The 17,919-nt window shown below is 38.0% G+C and overlaps 1 protein-coding gene across 1 annotated transcript in view; it reads right to left on the reverse strand.

Annotated features, from left to right (window-relative positions):
- NTRK2 (neurotrophic receptor tyrosine kinase 2) overlaps positions 1–17,919 on the reverse strand; it is a gene marked incomplete at both ends in the record, with an annotated part of 200,950 nt that overhangs the window by 157,582 nt on the left and 25,449 nt on the right. Inside the window, 2 exons of the mRNA XM_079548056.1 lie at positions 1,994–2,130; positions 15,883–16,037. Of these exons, the coding sequence (XP_079404182.1) occupies positions 1,994–2,130; positions 15,883–16,037 (292 nt within the window). The remainder of the gene's footprint in view (positions 1–1,993; positions 2,131–15,882; positions 16,038–17,919) is intronic.

Consider the following 17,919-nt stretch of genomic DNA (forward strand, 5'->3'; position numbering starts at 1 on the left):
TCTTAAAAATGAATAGAATCAGAACACATTTGGATAATAAGCAATAATAAGTATCCTTTTTAAAAACTCCTTTTGAGGTACTTTTCTTAGTGTACACATACACATCGGTGCTGCACAAACAGATAATACACCTGTAAAAGCAGTGACTTTCACCAGCAGTCAATGGGGACCCAGAGGAACAGTTCTGCATACAGAATTGGAACTTTGAACCTTGAGGTGACACCTTAACTCCATATGAGTTAAATGCGTTAAATGCCCCACTGATATCAGTGTGACACTGAGGGAGGCAGAGTGGAAAAGCCAGCAGCTCCCTGTACATTTCTCCACATGCAGCCCTTAGAGATGAGCAGTGCTAAAAAGAGGATTCACAGAAAGGGTTCCAAACACAGATTCGTGACTGAAATCTATAGCAAAAAAAAAAATCAGCATAAAAGCTGAATGTGTGGTTAAATCTGCAGGAATAGGGTACCATTTTAATTTTTGTTAACATTTCTCTCTGTAAAACACAAAAGAGAGAAAAAGCAGGCAAAAACAGCACAGGAGGTGAAGAAAAGGGAGGCAGAAACACAGATATGAAAGTGAGAGGAATGAAACAAAAACAATGCTAGCAGAAAAGGGAAGAATAGTTGCAAATGAGAAATGAGGTTTAAAAGGCACTCATTCTTCCGCTACTGAAAAGACTACTGTGCTCCACAGCTAAAGTTGCAGCTAGCCTATGCCACGAGCCCCTCTGAAATCTCACACATGAAGTTATGCCAGGACAGAGTATTTCTGGAAACCTTGAAGCAAACTGAACACAGCGTTTCAAGATAGGAGGGTTAAAAAATGAAGTGATCTCACTTCTTGAACAGTATCCCACATTTGTTTTGGCTCATAACTAAAAAAAAGAAAAATAGATGAAGAAAAAGCACAGCTTGGCATAGGTTCCCCAAACGGTTCTAATTTCTTGTTCTTTATGACGACTGGTGCCTTTGGGTAGTTTTACAGAGTAGAGGAAAATTTAAAAATAAAACTAGAGCTCTGCAGAATTCTTACTCATGAAAGCCGAAAGACATACTGGTCAAACCCTGTGAAGACCCAATATAATGACATCAAAGCAGAAAGTGCAAAGATTAAAAGGTCCCAGAGGTCCTGGTTCTTCTGCATTACAGAAACAGATTTAGAAGTACACATCTCACACTTTGCACACATCAGGAATCTTCAGGCAGCCTCATACTCATGAACAGTATGAAGCCAATGCCATAAAAGTGTAAATAACAGAAGGCCTTAAACCATGAAAATTGATGGAATTTAAGGCGTCAGCAGCTGCATGTGGAAGACATTGCTCCTCATCAGCATCTCCATCAGAACAAATTGTCTCCACTGCATGCACAGTCCAAGGCAAGGACAGAGAACACAAGGGTCTTAGAAAACAAAAGTCCCGTTGCCTCTTTGTTAAGAGAATGTCTTCAGACTTCATAAGAAAATGCCATTTTTTTGTAACCTTTTAATTACCTTTTAGTGACCTTGACTTCCAAGACTTCATTGTTGCTTTGTTTTGTTGAAGAAAAATGAAACAAAACACAAAATAATACCAACAATCAAAACTGTCAAATCAATAGGTAATATGGTCACCAGGGTTTTGGCTTGAAAATACAATACAATCTGCAACACAAAGCCTTTTTCATTGTCAGGATATGTAAGATTTATTCCCTCTGTGTAGGTGCTGAGAAAGCACTTTTGTTTAGTATCCTAATTCACTGTATAATATCCAAGAAAGTAAGAAAGTACAGTGCTCTCATGTACAAATCTCAAGGAGCAAATGTTTGACATTTTCCAGAACCACTGCAGCAGTTAGCCTGGGTTGAAAGTAACTGGAATATAAATGTTATCCCAACATTAATCTTCATCTTTTTGATAAGAAGTTAACTAAAGCTGGGCATGAACCTTCGTTCCATCCACAAGCAGGTATCTCTTCTCTCTGAATTGTCACTTCTTTGAATATGAAACTTACCTCATGGTTTGAAACAAGATTAGTGAGCACCCAAGACACATTAGGGGGTGGCCCTCCAGTTGTATCACAGTACAGTGTGATGCTCTTTCCTTCCACCACAGTGATGTTATAATTGCTTAAGTTTGCTGAGGGTGAGTCTACGACAGAAACAACAACAACAAAAAAACCATACATATTTGCTTTTGACAGAAATAGATGCTCATTCTATACAAACTGTATAAGTGCAGGCAAAAACACTCCACTAAACTAGATATTCACCATGATCAATTGCCCACAGTTCAGTCAGGGAGTACAAACAGCATCTCTGGAAACATATAGCAACAATCTTTAAACTGCTACAAAACATTTTTCTGCTCTGCCTCCACTTCGCATCCTAAGAAAAAGTTACTGCGTGTACAAAAACATTCAGCTAATTTTAAAGGAAAATGCTTCAGGTGGGCAAATAGAATTTACCTTCAGTTTTTAACTTCAAAATAACCATTCTCCCTCTCATTTATTAAAACCAGAAATTTAATCTATCTCTCCGGTACAGTTGCAAAAGAATTTTTGTTTTCCAGGATCTAACTGGCAAGTGGTGCTCTCACTGTTCTCCACAGCACCAAGAGGAAAATCCCACCAGCCCCTGTATCACACAAGAGATTATAGCCTTCCCTCTCATGCAAAGTTCACAGAAAGCACAGCCAAACCCAAGTATGAGGTGAGGGAAACAAAGCACTGAACAGATCAAAATAGAAGAGAGTAAGTTCAGAAGTGCAGGTTGGCTATTGTATAGAGCTGCTGTTCAAGGCACTCCAGCAGACTTAGCTGTTGCCCTCAGGAAAGCAGAAAAGCAGCATGATGGTACCAGGGAAAAAGGCCAGACTTTGCAAGATCCAGCACTTCCCCTCCATCTCATAGCTATAAACCACTTCACACCTCCATTTTCAGCACCCAAAGCAATGGGAACTTCCAGAAGAATAATATGTGATACACAAGGAAAAATAATAGATCAACCATCTTCAAAAATAATGCCAACAGTATCCAGCATTCTAGCACACAGGACTGACTTCTAGCACACAAGAAGTCATTTGTCACACATTTCTTTGCAAGGCAAATAATCATTCATCATGCTAAAAACATCAGATCTTTCTTAGGTCATTCCATGCTTTTCTATGGAGCTGCTACACACTGTCCAAAGCCTTGCCCTCATTTATGAGGCATCATCATCAGCTGTTCCAGGCAAGTTTTGCCCAGAGTTTATGATCTCAAATAGCCTAACCTATTTTTGCTATGCTGGATGTGTATGCATGACCTTGCTACTACTTTTCTCTTTCTAAAACAATGGCCCTCTCTGTTTTGTTTTATTTTTCTTTCTTCTCTTTTAAATTAGAGTACTGTAGTTTCATCACAGACTTGCAGGTATAAAAGTTTAAAGAGGAACTGCTTTACTTATGTAAAAAGTACCAAACAAACAATGAACAATCTTATTAGAGTGAACTGTAACATTTTGATATGTTTGCTTAAACTTCAACAGAATTTGTATGTTTTGGAAATCTCAGGTTTAATTAGTTCATTAGAAATGAAATGAGAGGAACTAACAGCAAAGAAAAGACTAATTGTTTTCCAAGTGGTTTTCTTGCCTACTAATATCAGCATAAACGTACAATAATTGCTTAGACAACTTTACTTCTTTAAGCAATAATATGATTCTCATTATAGGTGTCATAAATTTCTTCTGATATGTTCACTTTACAAATCATATGTTGAAGTTAACTGAGACAAAGCTGGGCAGTCTGTATGTCTTGATGCAGTAATCTGTTAGCAAAGGTAGCCATCTGCTCTCGCCTGCTGTGAATTCAAATCTCAGCAGTGTCTGTCAACTAGTATGGCAGGAAATAAAGCTAATCTTGGGGAACATTTGGATATTAATTACACTGGTTGAGGAACAAGGAGAGAAGTAATGAGATCATCTACCACATAAAGTTATCCCTCCAGACTACTTTGAAAAACATTCCAATTGCTTTTGCCATACCTGAGAGTATGAAGACTGTAAGGCTCCCTTCTTCTTGCATTACCAGGGACAAGGTATACATGATAGATTGACGTTTCACAATGCAAATCTGCATGGTTATTACTAGCACATGATTCTACATGAATCCTCTCATATGAATAAAAAGCAACTTTGGTCCCTTAAAACTCTCCTTCAGTAGCTGTTAAATTCTGAAACAACCTCTTCTTACTGTGTGTTTACTTATAGGACAGACAACAGAAATTGAATTCCTCTGATACTGGCTCTGGTTCTCACTAAGAATTTGATCAGGTCCTCTTCACTTGTTGAAGTCTGTGTGTGCCATCCTAGTGTTACATCCTTGAGTAAAACAGCTACATCATGCTTGTAACTGGCCAGAAGGTTATAAAATAACAGTGCTTTTTATTTTGTAGAGTCTTAAAATTATACTAAAAACCAGTCGCTAGATCTTGCAGAAATCAACACAGTAAAAAGTGTGTAATAGTTATATGAATTATATTATAGTGCAGAATCATAGAATCACCAAGGTTAGAAAAGACTTCCAAGATCATCTAGTCCAACCATCCACCTACCACCAATATTTCCCCATTTAACCATGTCCCTCTGTACAACATCTAAACATTTCTTGAACAATTCCAGAGATGGTGACTCAACAGCCCACTCCTGGGGATAGCCACCAGCAACAGGCACTGTTCTCCAGTTGCTCCATGTAATGTCCCCCTGACATCATCACTTAAAAAGTCCCCTCCCTAGACCAGAAGCAAGGTCACTCTGCCTGTGTCACTTTTGACAGATTTGTTTAATTTAGAATTAGACTTCTGTATCAGATTTATTTAAAATGTTTCTGAGTAATTAGTTGCATTAAATTTAATCAAATGTTAAGAGTATATCACAGTTGAACGTTGCCAAATATTTTCAATGAAACTATTCACACATATAGTACAGTATAGCATAGTGTAGCATAATCACATAGTTGTGTTTTTTTCCTTTTATTTCCTTTCACAGACAAAATAGGTGGGTGGGAAATAAAGAAGAATTGCTTTGAGATACACTTTTTTTTCATTAGGTATATTGAGTTAGTGAACTGTAATGGAAGGTCATTTTGTCCCTTGTTTCAGCTGTCATCCAGACTGCTACACACACAAATACACATTAGTTGAGAGGTGGCTCTGTTTGGAAAAAGCAGATTGTAAAATAAGACCTTATACATAGAAAAGGTGATGTATTGGCCATGTCAGCAAAGCTGTGAGACCAAGCCACAAAACCTGGACAAACAAATAAATGCATGTAAAAAACACACTGCACTCTAACAGACACATATGCTCAGTATGTGTGCTCAGCGTATGTGAGTTACCATTTATTAGAGTCAGTATCATTTTGACACCTACACAGTCACAAAGATATCCAGCCATGCTGCAGTTCTTCCTGATTTAATTTGACTTAATTTGGAAGGAGTCCATTGGAGGGCCACAAAGATGGTGAAGGGCCTGAAGCATCTCCCCTATGAAGAAAGGCTGAGTGAACTGGGTCTGTTCAGCCTTGAGAAAAGAAGACTGAGAGGGGACCTGATCCAGGTCTATAAATATCTACGATGTGGGGGGCAGAGTGGCGAGACCACACTTTTTTCACCATTGTGTGGAGACAGGACAAGGGGAAATGGACATAAGCTGCAGCATAGGAAGTTCTGCACAAATGTGCGAAGGAACTTCTTTACAGTGAGGGTGACGGAGCACTGGAACAGGCTGCCCAGGGAGGCTGTGGAGTCTCCTTCTCTGGAGATGTTCAAGACCCGCCTGGACACCTACTTGTGTGACCTGGTGTAGGGAACCTGCTTTGGCAGAGGGGTTGGACTCCATGATCTCTGGAGGTCCCTTCCAACCCTTACAATTCTGTGATTCTGTGATTCCGTGATTCTGCGTGACTGAATACAGCATTTTAGATATCTATCACTTATGTTGATATAGAAGTACATTTTAAAGGACTTTATATATATTAATTAATACAAGCAATCAAACAAGTTCAAATAGTTTTGTATACTGCCAGCACAGTTTTCAGGCAGCACCACGAGAGTCCACACAAGGTAGACATGACATCATCATCCCACAAGTCTCATCCTGATATCTGTCAGACAGAGATTAACCTATGCCCCAAAGCCTGAAACATAATATCTCTTTCAAACTTTGATAGCATTCATTTTTATAATTCTGGATATCAGTAATAACCCTGCTAGTATACAATTTATTTTTCTAAGTTTGTTCTATTCATAGCTTTCTGCAGCAATGAGCTGTACCTTGTGTACCTAGTGTAGGCTGTAAGCAAGAGCATTCCATTTACCTAGTTCCAAAATTTGTCTCTGAAGTTCAGATTTATTGAGCTCCTGCACAGTTGTGAGAGGACAACAGTTTCTCAATTGTTTTTTTAAGACCGCTCTATTTCATTTGTTATTCTCATGTCACTTTTCTTAATAATTATCTACCCAAAGCTTTTCAATTTTTCAAAAAATGGGAGGACAGAACTTGCTATTGAATATTCTAAATTGTAAACTTCAGTTTAATGGCTGGCAGCAAGCATATACTAAAATTGATGTCTTTGAATTCACATAGGAACAAGCTATATTATTTATAAGCTATAGTATTTCACCACATAGAGAAAATCTGCTTTCATATTCAAATTGGTAATACTTTTATCCAAGGAATATTTAGTAGTTCTTGGTTAGGACAAGCACAACTCACTCAAGCAGAATGAGGCACAACACAGGCAAGCAGGAAGGACTCATTTTTGTCCAGTGAGTCTCTACTTATCCTTAGAAGAAACAAACTCTCACTTAAGAGAGCGCCTATTTACCTTTGCAGACCACTGTTAGTGTAAATCAGTCACTTGAAGGCTGTATTACAATGGAACAGTGAAGCACCACTAAGGAATGTCTTCTATCTTTCTTCAGAGTGCACAGCTGGGACTTCAACAATCACTTTCAGCCAAATTCTTTGGCTGAAATTTTCAAAGGTTACTACAGCATTTGGCTAAATATCTGTCAAAGAGAATTAACACAGAGAGTATGTCCAAATTCCTAGAGGGCTTTCACAGTCCTCATGCTGCTTCTTACTATCTTCTATAGAAAATATACACTGGCCTTGGTGGAGCAAAATGGGTGATATATCCATTACACCCATTCAGTTCTGAGATTTTTTCAGCTGCTTGAAAACCTTCATCAAAAAGTTCTCTCAGTAGTGTCAGTTACCCTCCCTAGTACCTCAGGAATGACAAGATGAAGAAATGAGTACCTAAGAGAACATTGTAAATTCAATATTGCATTCATTTATTATTTCCTCTGCATGCTAAACCCCTGACTTTCATCAGCTGTCTTCAAACTCCCACGAGTCTAGCCATGATGTACTGTCACTAAATGGTATTTAATGTGGCCCATGACACCTCTTTTTAGCTTGGTATATTTTTGCAGGTCAACCTGTTCCTGAAAGAACAAATAGTTTTCAGGAAAAAACTGACATTTTTTCTCATTACAAGTCAACTACATCTGAATTTCAATAAAGTCATTTTAATCCCTATCTGAAATTCTTAATCATCTTTTTAATAAATATATCAGACCCAGAATGATTAAATTAATACTAAGACCACCAACCACCTGAAACCAAACTGAACCAGATGAAGAAAGAACCACTGATTTATCAAATATCCTCTATGATTCGTAAGATACAGTGTTCCAGATCTAGTCTGCTTGCTTCACATAAGGTTTAAATACAATTGAAGTTTCTTGGTTTCTCTGGTATTGCTTTTTCTCTCTAGGGAAGAGGTATTCCACTAATTAAAGCACTAGCTTGGAAACATCCAATACTTGTATTATCTGGAGCCTGAAAACAGGATATTTAGTAATGCCATTTGTTTAAGAATTGTGTAAACGGATCTGCAAGTTTCAGAGATCTTACTGGCTCTGACCACACTTTTCTCAATGCAAAATGTAAGAAAAGTAGTTTACTTGTATCATTCCATTAACATTCTGCCTTCTTTGAAAATACAGGAATGTTTACAAATTCCTGAAGTCTTTTCCAATGGGCTGTTACGGGTTTAAAACAGCAAAGCAAAAAAACCCTTCTACTAATTCAAGATGTAAGGCTAGAAGCTGTTATATGTGATATGTGATTCACCTCCTGTGTTTCACTTAGCAACTACCTGCAGCCCAACAAGCTCCAAGCCAAATTTCATCCATGGGGTAAATGGGCATGTTTCCACTGAACTCTACAGAACTCTACAGTGTCAGAACTCAGGCTGACTGCATTTTCAAAGCACTTCAAAACGGGCTGTCCAAAAGGTTACACACAAAAAATGAAGAAATATATCATCAGATTCTATTTACTGTTGCACCACAATCATGAAATCAAAATGCTCAACACATAATGATAACTGCAGAATCTCACAAAAGTTATTCCCAGATGATAACCACAAGCATCTTCAGTGAAAATTAAAACATTACACAAATAAAATACTGAATCAGCAACAAGTAAGAGACATGCAAAAAAAATTACCACCTTTCATATATCTTCATTTTTTCATAACTTCACTTTTGCTTCATTGACTGCTCTAACTGCTAGGACTACTCCACTGTAACTTTGCTACCATGCAAAGCCCAACTTGGAATGTCCATCAGATTAAAATGATGAGTAATAGCACAAATCTAAAAGGCAGGGTAAAAGGAGAAGGAATCCTGTCTTATGACCTTTGTTCCTTTTTATTTCCACTCTGTGAACTGAATGTTAATGTAAATTAAAGTGTCCCAGAATAAAATCTCTTCAGCTCTTGTGGAGGATATAAAACTACTGAACAAAGCACTGAAAAAACACTGAATAGAAGTAGAATTCTCCATGAGGCACAGCAAATCTTGAAAAGTATTTTCCATAATGATCATGGTATTTTTCACAGGCCTGACAGGTTCAAGATAGAATATTCTCGAATTCTGTACAGGTTAGTGGCAAGGACATTTTCCCCTAATCTGCAGGCTAGACCCCTTTGAATCAAGAGAAGGGTGACATATCTCCTCCCTCACAACACTCCTTTTTTAAAAAAAAAAAATACAATACAATACAATACAATACAATACAATACAATAAATAAAATAAAATAAAATAAAATAAAATAAAATAAAATAAAATAAAATAAAATAAAATAAAATAAGAAGACAGAGCTTATGTCATGCCTTTTTGAAAGGAAAAAGTATAAATTCCTACCATAAGGAGAGACTATGTCCAAACTATGTCAAGGAGGTAGAGCCTCCTTGACAAAGTACAGAGGACAGTTTACGGCTTGTTCACACCTTCACCATTTCCTAATGAGCAGCGAGAAGGCATTCGAACACTGAACCTCATTTCAGAATAACCTCTTCAGACCACCCAGATACGCATGCTGCCTCAGCACACCGTCTTAAAAGTCCAGGTTTTGCTTTTGTACATGCTGGATCTGATACTCACAACAGTCACCTCATCGGTCTGTGGAGAACATCCTTCTTCAGGGAAGCAGACTGTGTGATGTGGCAGTTCACTGAGCCACTCAAGTATGCTAAAATATTAAAAGAAATCTGCCTTCAATCATGACATGTCTGACTGTAACATTCAGCTGGGAACTTTTACAGAAAATAACTAAACAAGCACAGCCTCCACCGGAAGATGATGATTCTTTAAAGTATGCTTTCTCAGAGCCAACACACCCTTACTCTGCGTTCATACTTATCCATCACTCCCTGCTTAACTGACATTATCATCAGAAACAAACATTCAAGTAAAGCCCATCTATGCCACCAAGAACACAAAACTTATTAACACATCTTCTCGACCACAGCAATAACAACCTCTGCAGAACAGTCAGGGTACACAGCTGCATCATATGTATGCCTAGACAGTGCTTTGAGCACCATCGTGAAAACTAGGAAGGTAAGAACCACCATTTGGAGTGCACTGCAACAAATTCACCTGTAGAGACAGCCAGCTTCTGCACAGAAACTTCCAGTTGACTTTTCAAACCAGTTGAGGGCTCATGTCTCCATGGTGTCTTTCCCCAGCTAAGTCAGTTCCTGAACTTCTGCCCGCCTTTCCAGGTCACTATTCCTGGTGTGGGTTCTAACAAAAATGTGCTCATTCAGAAAGGATCTTGCAGAACTTGAATCCTCTGATTTATCTCATCCTCAGTATTAATATCAACAATTTTTCCACAAGAATTTTCAGACTATATATTTCTGTAGAGGCTGCTAACCTTATTACCCCTTTTCCTTGGTAACAGTCTCCTGAAGGTACATGGTGGCCACATTTTCTCTCAACTTCCCTGAATAATTAAGGAAATTAAATTACATCTGGAGAAACTGTTCTCAACTAGTATGTAAGCTTCAGTCTATCCACATCAACTTTTAAAAGAAAACCAAATGCACTCAGTGTGGTTGGGGAGAATACAGCAGCCACAAGCTTAACAGATGAACTAAGCTAAACAGTCTGTAATGCAAGATAATGAGGCCTGAATTAGCTTATGTGAACCTCTAACAAATGGTTTCTTACTCATTTAGTGTATGGTATGTGGTTATGATTCCTGCAGCTTTATCTGGAGAATTCTATGTGCGTCTGGAAAATAATGAAAATAGCGCCAACCTGTCATGACCCTGAAACAGAAACATTTTCAGAGAACCACATCAATGAGAAAAATGATGGGTTTCGCCCTTGATACCTTGTTTGCATATGGATGAAAGGACACCTTCATGAATTATTTCCAATTCTTAAGTGAAAAAAAAATGACTTTGGAACACAGTTATCCAGTTGTTAGTCTTCATCACACAAATTACATCAAATCATTACATCATTACATCAAATTGTGAGGCCCCTTCTGGAATACTGCGTCCAAGTGTGGAGCCCGCAGTACAAAAAAGACAGGGAGCTGTTGGAGAGGGTCCAGAGGAGAGCCACAAAGATGATCAGGGGACTGGAGTATCTACCCTATGAGGACAGGCTGAGGGAGCTGGGCTTGTTCAGCCTGGAGAAAAGAAGGCTGTGGGGTGACCTCATTGCAGCCTTTCAATACCTAAAGGGAGCCTACAAACAGGAGGGGAATCAACTCTTTGAAAAGGTTGATATGTGCAGGATGAGGGGAAATGGTTTTAAGTTGAGAGTGGTGAGGTGCTGGAACAGGCTGCCCAGAGAGGTTGTGGATGCCCCGTCCTTGGACGTGTTCAAGGCCAGGTTGGATGGGGCCCTGGGCAGCCTGGTTTAGCATTAAACATGGAGATTGGTGGCCCTGCATGTGGCAGGGGGATTGGAGATTCATGATCCTTGAGGTCCTTTCCAACCCTGGCCATTCTGTTATTCTGTGACAAAAGCAAAGTAGGAATACCTATATGCAACAGCCATATTGCTGTTCTCTCTCATTAGAATAGTATTCAACATGTACAAAGACAGGGCAAGTCAGGCACAGAGAGCACCCTGACAAAACTGCTCAACACACTGAATTCAAGAACAACATTTCAGTGGTTACATTTATTTTTCTTAAGTAGTGTCTTTCCGCTTTATATTTTTAATCAGCTTTGTATTTTAAACCTATTTCACACAAGTTCATGCAGAAGTCAAGTCAGTAAATAAGTTATGTACATCTCTGATTCCTGTCTTCTTTTCAAACTATTGGTTATTTTAACTTAAAACTGAAATAATGTATTTTTTTCAATTCAGTACAGAAAACCCTAAGAACATCAGAGCAGTAAAGTACAATTATTGTCAAAACGCTCAGGAAAAAAAAAAAGAAAAAAAAAACCCTACCTTCTTCATGCAGCCCATGATCACAGATAAGAATTAAAACTAACAGAGAAAATATGAAGAGTTTGCCACCATACATCATGCATAACATCTGATTCTCAAGCCAAAATAAACAACACAGACTAAAGAGCCCATAAATGCTCTGAAAGGTAAACACGGAGAATGTTTAAGGGTTTTTCAAAAATCACTGTAATAGTCTCTTTCTGATAGTCTTATCTGTGAAGTCTGGCTGATAATGGAAAAAGATGTCAACACCCACTGGATTATGCCTTTGCTCATGGTTTTAGACTACTTTGCACAGTGACTGCCTAAGAACTAATGCTTATTTTATTGACTCACTAATACTACAAATCTTTTCTGTAAATTTAAAGAAACAAACCTGTCAATCCTTCAGCTTGCCTTTTTCCCTCCGTAGAATTTGTAACTGCATGACTCCAATCTGGTTTTTCCTTTACTTGCTCACCTCTAAGATAAAACTCTACCACCAGAATGCAGCTGAAATGAAGACAAACCAATCCCAGTCCATTCATAGTCACCTGAGTAGCTGCCTGTGAACACATCATGTCTTTCCCAAGCAAGCAAGAAATGGGCCGTGCATCTCTTCAGGTTGCAATTCTACATCACAGCAATGACTTCTAAAGTGTTGTTAGCTCACATAAGAAGCACCAGTAAGAGTAAAACCAACATTCTACAGTGCCTTGTACACAAAGGAAAATGTTAAGGGTTATGTCTCAGGTTGGACAAAATTTCTGCATATCTAAACAAATAGCTAGCTAGCCCACACATATGTTTGCTATATGTTCAATAAATCATTATATGAGAAGAATTTGCCGCTTCATTCAATAGCTGGCATATATAACCAGTGAATACATACGACAAATGAGCACAGAATGCCAGCAGGATAAAAAAACCTGAAAGTCAGATCAAGCACCACACTGGCACACATAAAACAATTTGTCCAATAAAATCGGCCAGATAAGGCAAAATGGCATTATCAGACTGAGATCCAGAACAACAAAAAATACACATGGGACTGGAAGACAGTTGTAGAAGCCGTATCTCTACCAAAGACATCACAAAAAAAAGATATCTTCAGTACCATTCAACAACAGCAGCTGAGTGATCAAATGTTTACCTGAGAGTGACACCTTAATAACTAGTTCTAAAGAACCTGTTTTTCTTTCTGCAGCATTCATAGAGCTCCAGGTTATCTGAAAACCAAGAAACTTAGAAATGACCCTACCCACACACCAGTAGTGATTGCAACCATTGCTTACAGAAACACAACACCCGAAAATTTACGTCTCTTTCTAGGTTTTCTAATACAGTTTACCAGGCAGAAACAAATTAAGAGGATGGTCTAGGCAGCAAAACTATCTCTGCTGCATGGACAACCAGGAAATGCTGTGAAAACAGAACTAAAATGCCACAATTTCTCTAATACTATAACCACTGTGGTAGTGGTAGATAAAAACCTTTGAAATGACTTCAAAATCAAAAAGTATCTGGCAATTTTTATCATGTATAAATACATCTCAAATGCAGTTGAAAAAATATTGCTGCAAATATCATAACATTTGAATATTAATTGCAGCTGGAAAGAATCTTCTAGCAAGTCAGCATAACTGATTTTAAACCTCAAGAAATCACAAATTTGATGGCATCTAAATTGCAAACAGCCTTTAATGAATTAATGAACATTTCCACTATATAAGCAGTAAGTAAAGTACCACAGAACTTTGCTAATTTTCACATCAATTACCTACAAACCAGAGCCTTGTGATCAAGAAACCACAGTGGCCTCTTCCAACTTCCCAGCAAGAGGCTTATTAAGAGCACACAGTTGTGAGATGTCCTGTTACCAAGACATTTACCACACACTGTACTGGCCAGTTAGTATCATATTATGAAGTAATTAATAACAACTGCACCCATACAAAAGAGCAGATTTGTTCAGTTCCTAAATTAAAAAAACAAACAAACAAACAAACAAAAAAAAAAAAACAAGAGAGATGGGTTGAAATCTTTTCATTAGTAGAGAATGTTAGAAAATGTTTTACTAACAAAATTCTGAAGTCTCCGAGCCCAAAAAATTTCTCTTGACATTAAAAGGAGCTGAAAGGACCACATAGTCCAAAGAAAAAAAAAAAGGAGTCTACATAACATGTGTCAAAAGCTGGATTCTCCTTCTGCTTCAGTTGCACTTAATAGCCTCTCAGAAAGTGCTAGAAATTAAATAAACTAACCACACCAGTGGTAGCGTTGCTTTTTTTTGAAATTGTCTTGTGTTTTTAAATACAGAAAAAATATCTGCAGGTATCCTGACAAAATATTCACACGGTGGATCTTCCAGATTTCAACCAGAACTCAGGACACACTCACAAAGGCCATTTCTTTTCACCTGGGATTTCCTCTCCTGCACCTAGGAAATGGCTGTGCTGTTACCATAATTAATACATTTGTTCATACTGAAAAAAAAGTAAAGTAAGTTAAAAAAAAAAAAAAAAAAAAAAAAAAACAAAAAAAGAAACTGAAAAAGAAGGAAAAAGGAATGAAAAAAGCTGAACATGCTCGCACAATGTGCACGTGTATGCACACACACCTACACAGTATCAACAGGTCAGGTCAGTGCAACTGCAGATGGTGAAGAACTTGAGAGAAATAAGTAATGCCTCGTAGGTTTTATCCTGGGTATTTAACACGGAAGGTTTTCAGAGGAAAATCATAGATGCCTGATAGCGTGTGTCAGCCAAAGATGATGTAAGAGACTATGCTGGAGTTCCCGTTTCATACCACCTGACCTCAGTCCACCAGGAGACCTTCCCATGCTCACCAGATTAGTCCACTTTGTATTTCATCCATCTGAGCCTGGGGGTTGGGTATATATAACTGACCTTGATATCATCTCTCATTTCACATAAATCAGATCTTGCAGCACACAAGATCTCCTGAATAGGTTGCATGTTATTTTTAATGCCATTAGACTCTAGCATAACACACTACCACACCTGACCCCAACAGGGATGCAGGACCAACAAGATCAACAGAATGGCCATGATACACGCTTCTGCCTTTAAAGACAGCAGCACGGGTTAGGACTGTATCAAATCTCTTCCATGGCTGCTCCTGGCTGGCAGCAGCTATCAGACAGTCCTGCATGTTCCAAACACTGTGGATAAAAGGATGTTCAGTGAATGGTGAAAGGACAAAAAGTGAGGTTTTGTGTTCTTCCTGCCATCCACCTTCACTTACAGCTTCCGTTCAAATCAGCCCTCCATGAAGAAACCCTGATCTCTTTCCTTTTTGCCTGCCAGCTGCTAAGCACCCAGCTGCCTGCTCTGCAAAGAAAACTCCAGATTTTAGCAGGCCTCATGCTGTGACTGGAACACTCAGGCTCTACCTCTCATCCACAACAGATATCAACCACTCTCCAGCTGTCCAATATATAGGAAGCAAAACTGTATCGAAAAAAAAAAGGCTTTTAGTGACATTTTCCCACAATCTTCAAATCCACTTACACTAATGCAAAATATTACAGGCCTAAGCTTGCAATGACTCTTTTGCATAAATTATACAAGTGAGCTCAGTAGATTTCCATCTATGTGAAGAACTGAGCTATTCCCTAATTTGTCAGCTGTTGCTGACACTTTTTCTTTTTTTCTGAATTCTCTTTCTTTGGTACTGGCACTAGAGTTTACAGTTTTGAAAGAAAGTAAAGATTTCATTAACCTCAAATAGTTTTAAAAAATCAAGGAAGAAGAATTCTGTGCCTGTTCAGCTTGGAAGTACTACCATTTAGTCTGACAAAGGCACATGTTTCTTATACAATTCTTCTGTGTTATCTATAATTCATGTTCTGTCTTCCTGCACTTGAATAATGGTATATTTTTAAAAGGATCAAGGAAAAGAAGACTATATGTGAAGTTACTCCATGTGGGATGGAAGACCACAGACAGCTTAATCTCTCTCTTAGAGCACTTTCTTTAAATAGAGTTGTTGTCATTCTGAAAGATAACTTGCAAAAAATCATGTTTGTCTTTCCCATCTTAGAACAATTTCGCAGTAAACATACATTAAAAGAATATTACCGCAGTTTGGGACCTTCATATCCATCAAGGCTGTCCGCTTGTTATTATCATCTACGCAATATATATCCTGAACTTCTGTGTAAAACTTGGTCTCTTGAAACTTCTTAATCCACATAATTTCACAGGAACACTTGAATGGATTGTCCACTAGTATCCTACAGGAAAGAGAAAAGTATATATATTTAGAAAGCAGAATGTATCACGCATGTAGGAAAAGCTGATAGGCAGAGGGACTCAAAGTACTCAGCTGGGTGAAAGTGGAAAGGTACACACCAAAACCCTCAGTGCAACATAAGCTACCTACCAAAGCAGATAGCTATTTCCTCACATAAAACAAAGCTTTGCTTGCATCCAAACTGCTGTAGATCAAAGAGATCACAGAGGGGCTCAGTCACAGTCTCCAATTAATTGATGTAATTCAGGAGACATTAGGCTCCATTGTATTTTGTAACAATTAAGCAGAGAAAGAATTCCTCCCTTCTATGCTAGATACTATCCCAGGAAGATCATGCCAGGGCTTACTGCTGTTAGGCGGCAAATTCCTTACAGACTTATACATTATGGGTAAACTCTTAAAAACTCTAATAATAATAACATAAATTCACCGTAAAGATTCACTTCTGATAATACTAGAAAATCTCAAAGTAAAAACACTATGTAATATTATGATGAAACGCTGACTGAAAAGATGACACTGAAACAGAAGTGTTTAGAATAATTTAGCTACAGAGTACACTGTACGGAATTTAAACCACAGGTTACCATAATTAGCAAATTCTACATAACAGTGTAGTACAGTGCAGTCCAAGTAAAAATAAACAGAAACATCCCAATAACTATAAAAGAAGAAACTCTGCATAGTTTTTTCTCTTATAGGTATAGATCACAGACGATGGCCATGATAATCTGAGATGAGATCCAATAAAGCCCATGTGAGTGACTGTTTAAGGCATTTCATTACAGATAGAATGACTATTCCTAACAAAATTTGCTAATTATTCTCGATGTACAGAAATTAAACTCAAGTTGCTTCCAGTACTTGTGCTTGTATATGCAGAAGACTAACTTCTGAGTATGCGAAATGTTCAAATCATGAAAAGCTCAGGTTTTCAGAGCTGTAACCTGTTCCTTCAAAAGCCTGTTCCTCAAAAGCCATCTGTAATTCTTTGTGGATAAAAAGCTGCAGGGATCTTTCTTGCAAACCTCTTAAGGAACAATCTGTAGTCACAGCAGTTATCAGCTGGACTTCCACAGCACTACTGCATAAATAATAATCACTTATGCAGGACAAAATATGAATACTAGGATCTTGGGTCAAAGCCTAAAATGTGCATTTCTCATTTCTCAAATAATACTATTTTTCTTCTGTTTCATTATACAACTTCCATTTAAAAGACAATTTTCCCTCAATCAGTGGCTAAGCAGTCCTTTCATCCACTGTTATATCTTGTGTCAAACCCATTAGATGAGTTAGGCATATAATGGGCAGGATGCTGGATAGAAGCATGATGACTCTCCATATATTCTTGTGTGAAATAAAGAATCTAACCTAGTAGAAGGAAATTACATGTCTTTATCTTGTTTGCCGTAATTTTACAGCTGCAGCTACAGTTTGTTCTAAAAGAAGAAACCTTTCAAGGTGGCATTTCCTTCCCTACAGTATCTGGCAAATATCTTCTACATCACCCTTGCCTGAACTTTTCATCCGTTTATGTTTTGATTTACAAGTGTGCTAACAACAAGACACTTCTTTTTCAGATCTAGAGTAACCTTCTCACAGGCAATTTATGGCACATTCTCCTCTCAGAATTCCCTTCCAGCATTCTTATCCTCCCCATTCTAATCTTCCACCTGTATGTTACCTATTTATCAACAGAACTGTTCAACTGATACTGGTTTTATTACCGCTTTTCCATCTTCCAGGCTCTATTTTGTTATCCCCATCTTCTTTCCCTTACATTTCTTATGTCAGCTCAGTTATGAATAAAGCGACATTGACTTCATTCTCCCTCAGAATCTTTGCAAGCGTTTACTCCA

The sequence above is a fragment of the Tetrao urogallus genome (assembly GCF_951394365.1).
Source record: "Tetrao urogallus genome assembly, chromosome: Z".
NCBI classification, from domain to species: Eukaryota; Metazoa; Chordata; class Aves; order Galliformes; family Phasianidae; genus Tetrao; species Tetrao urogallus.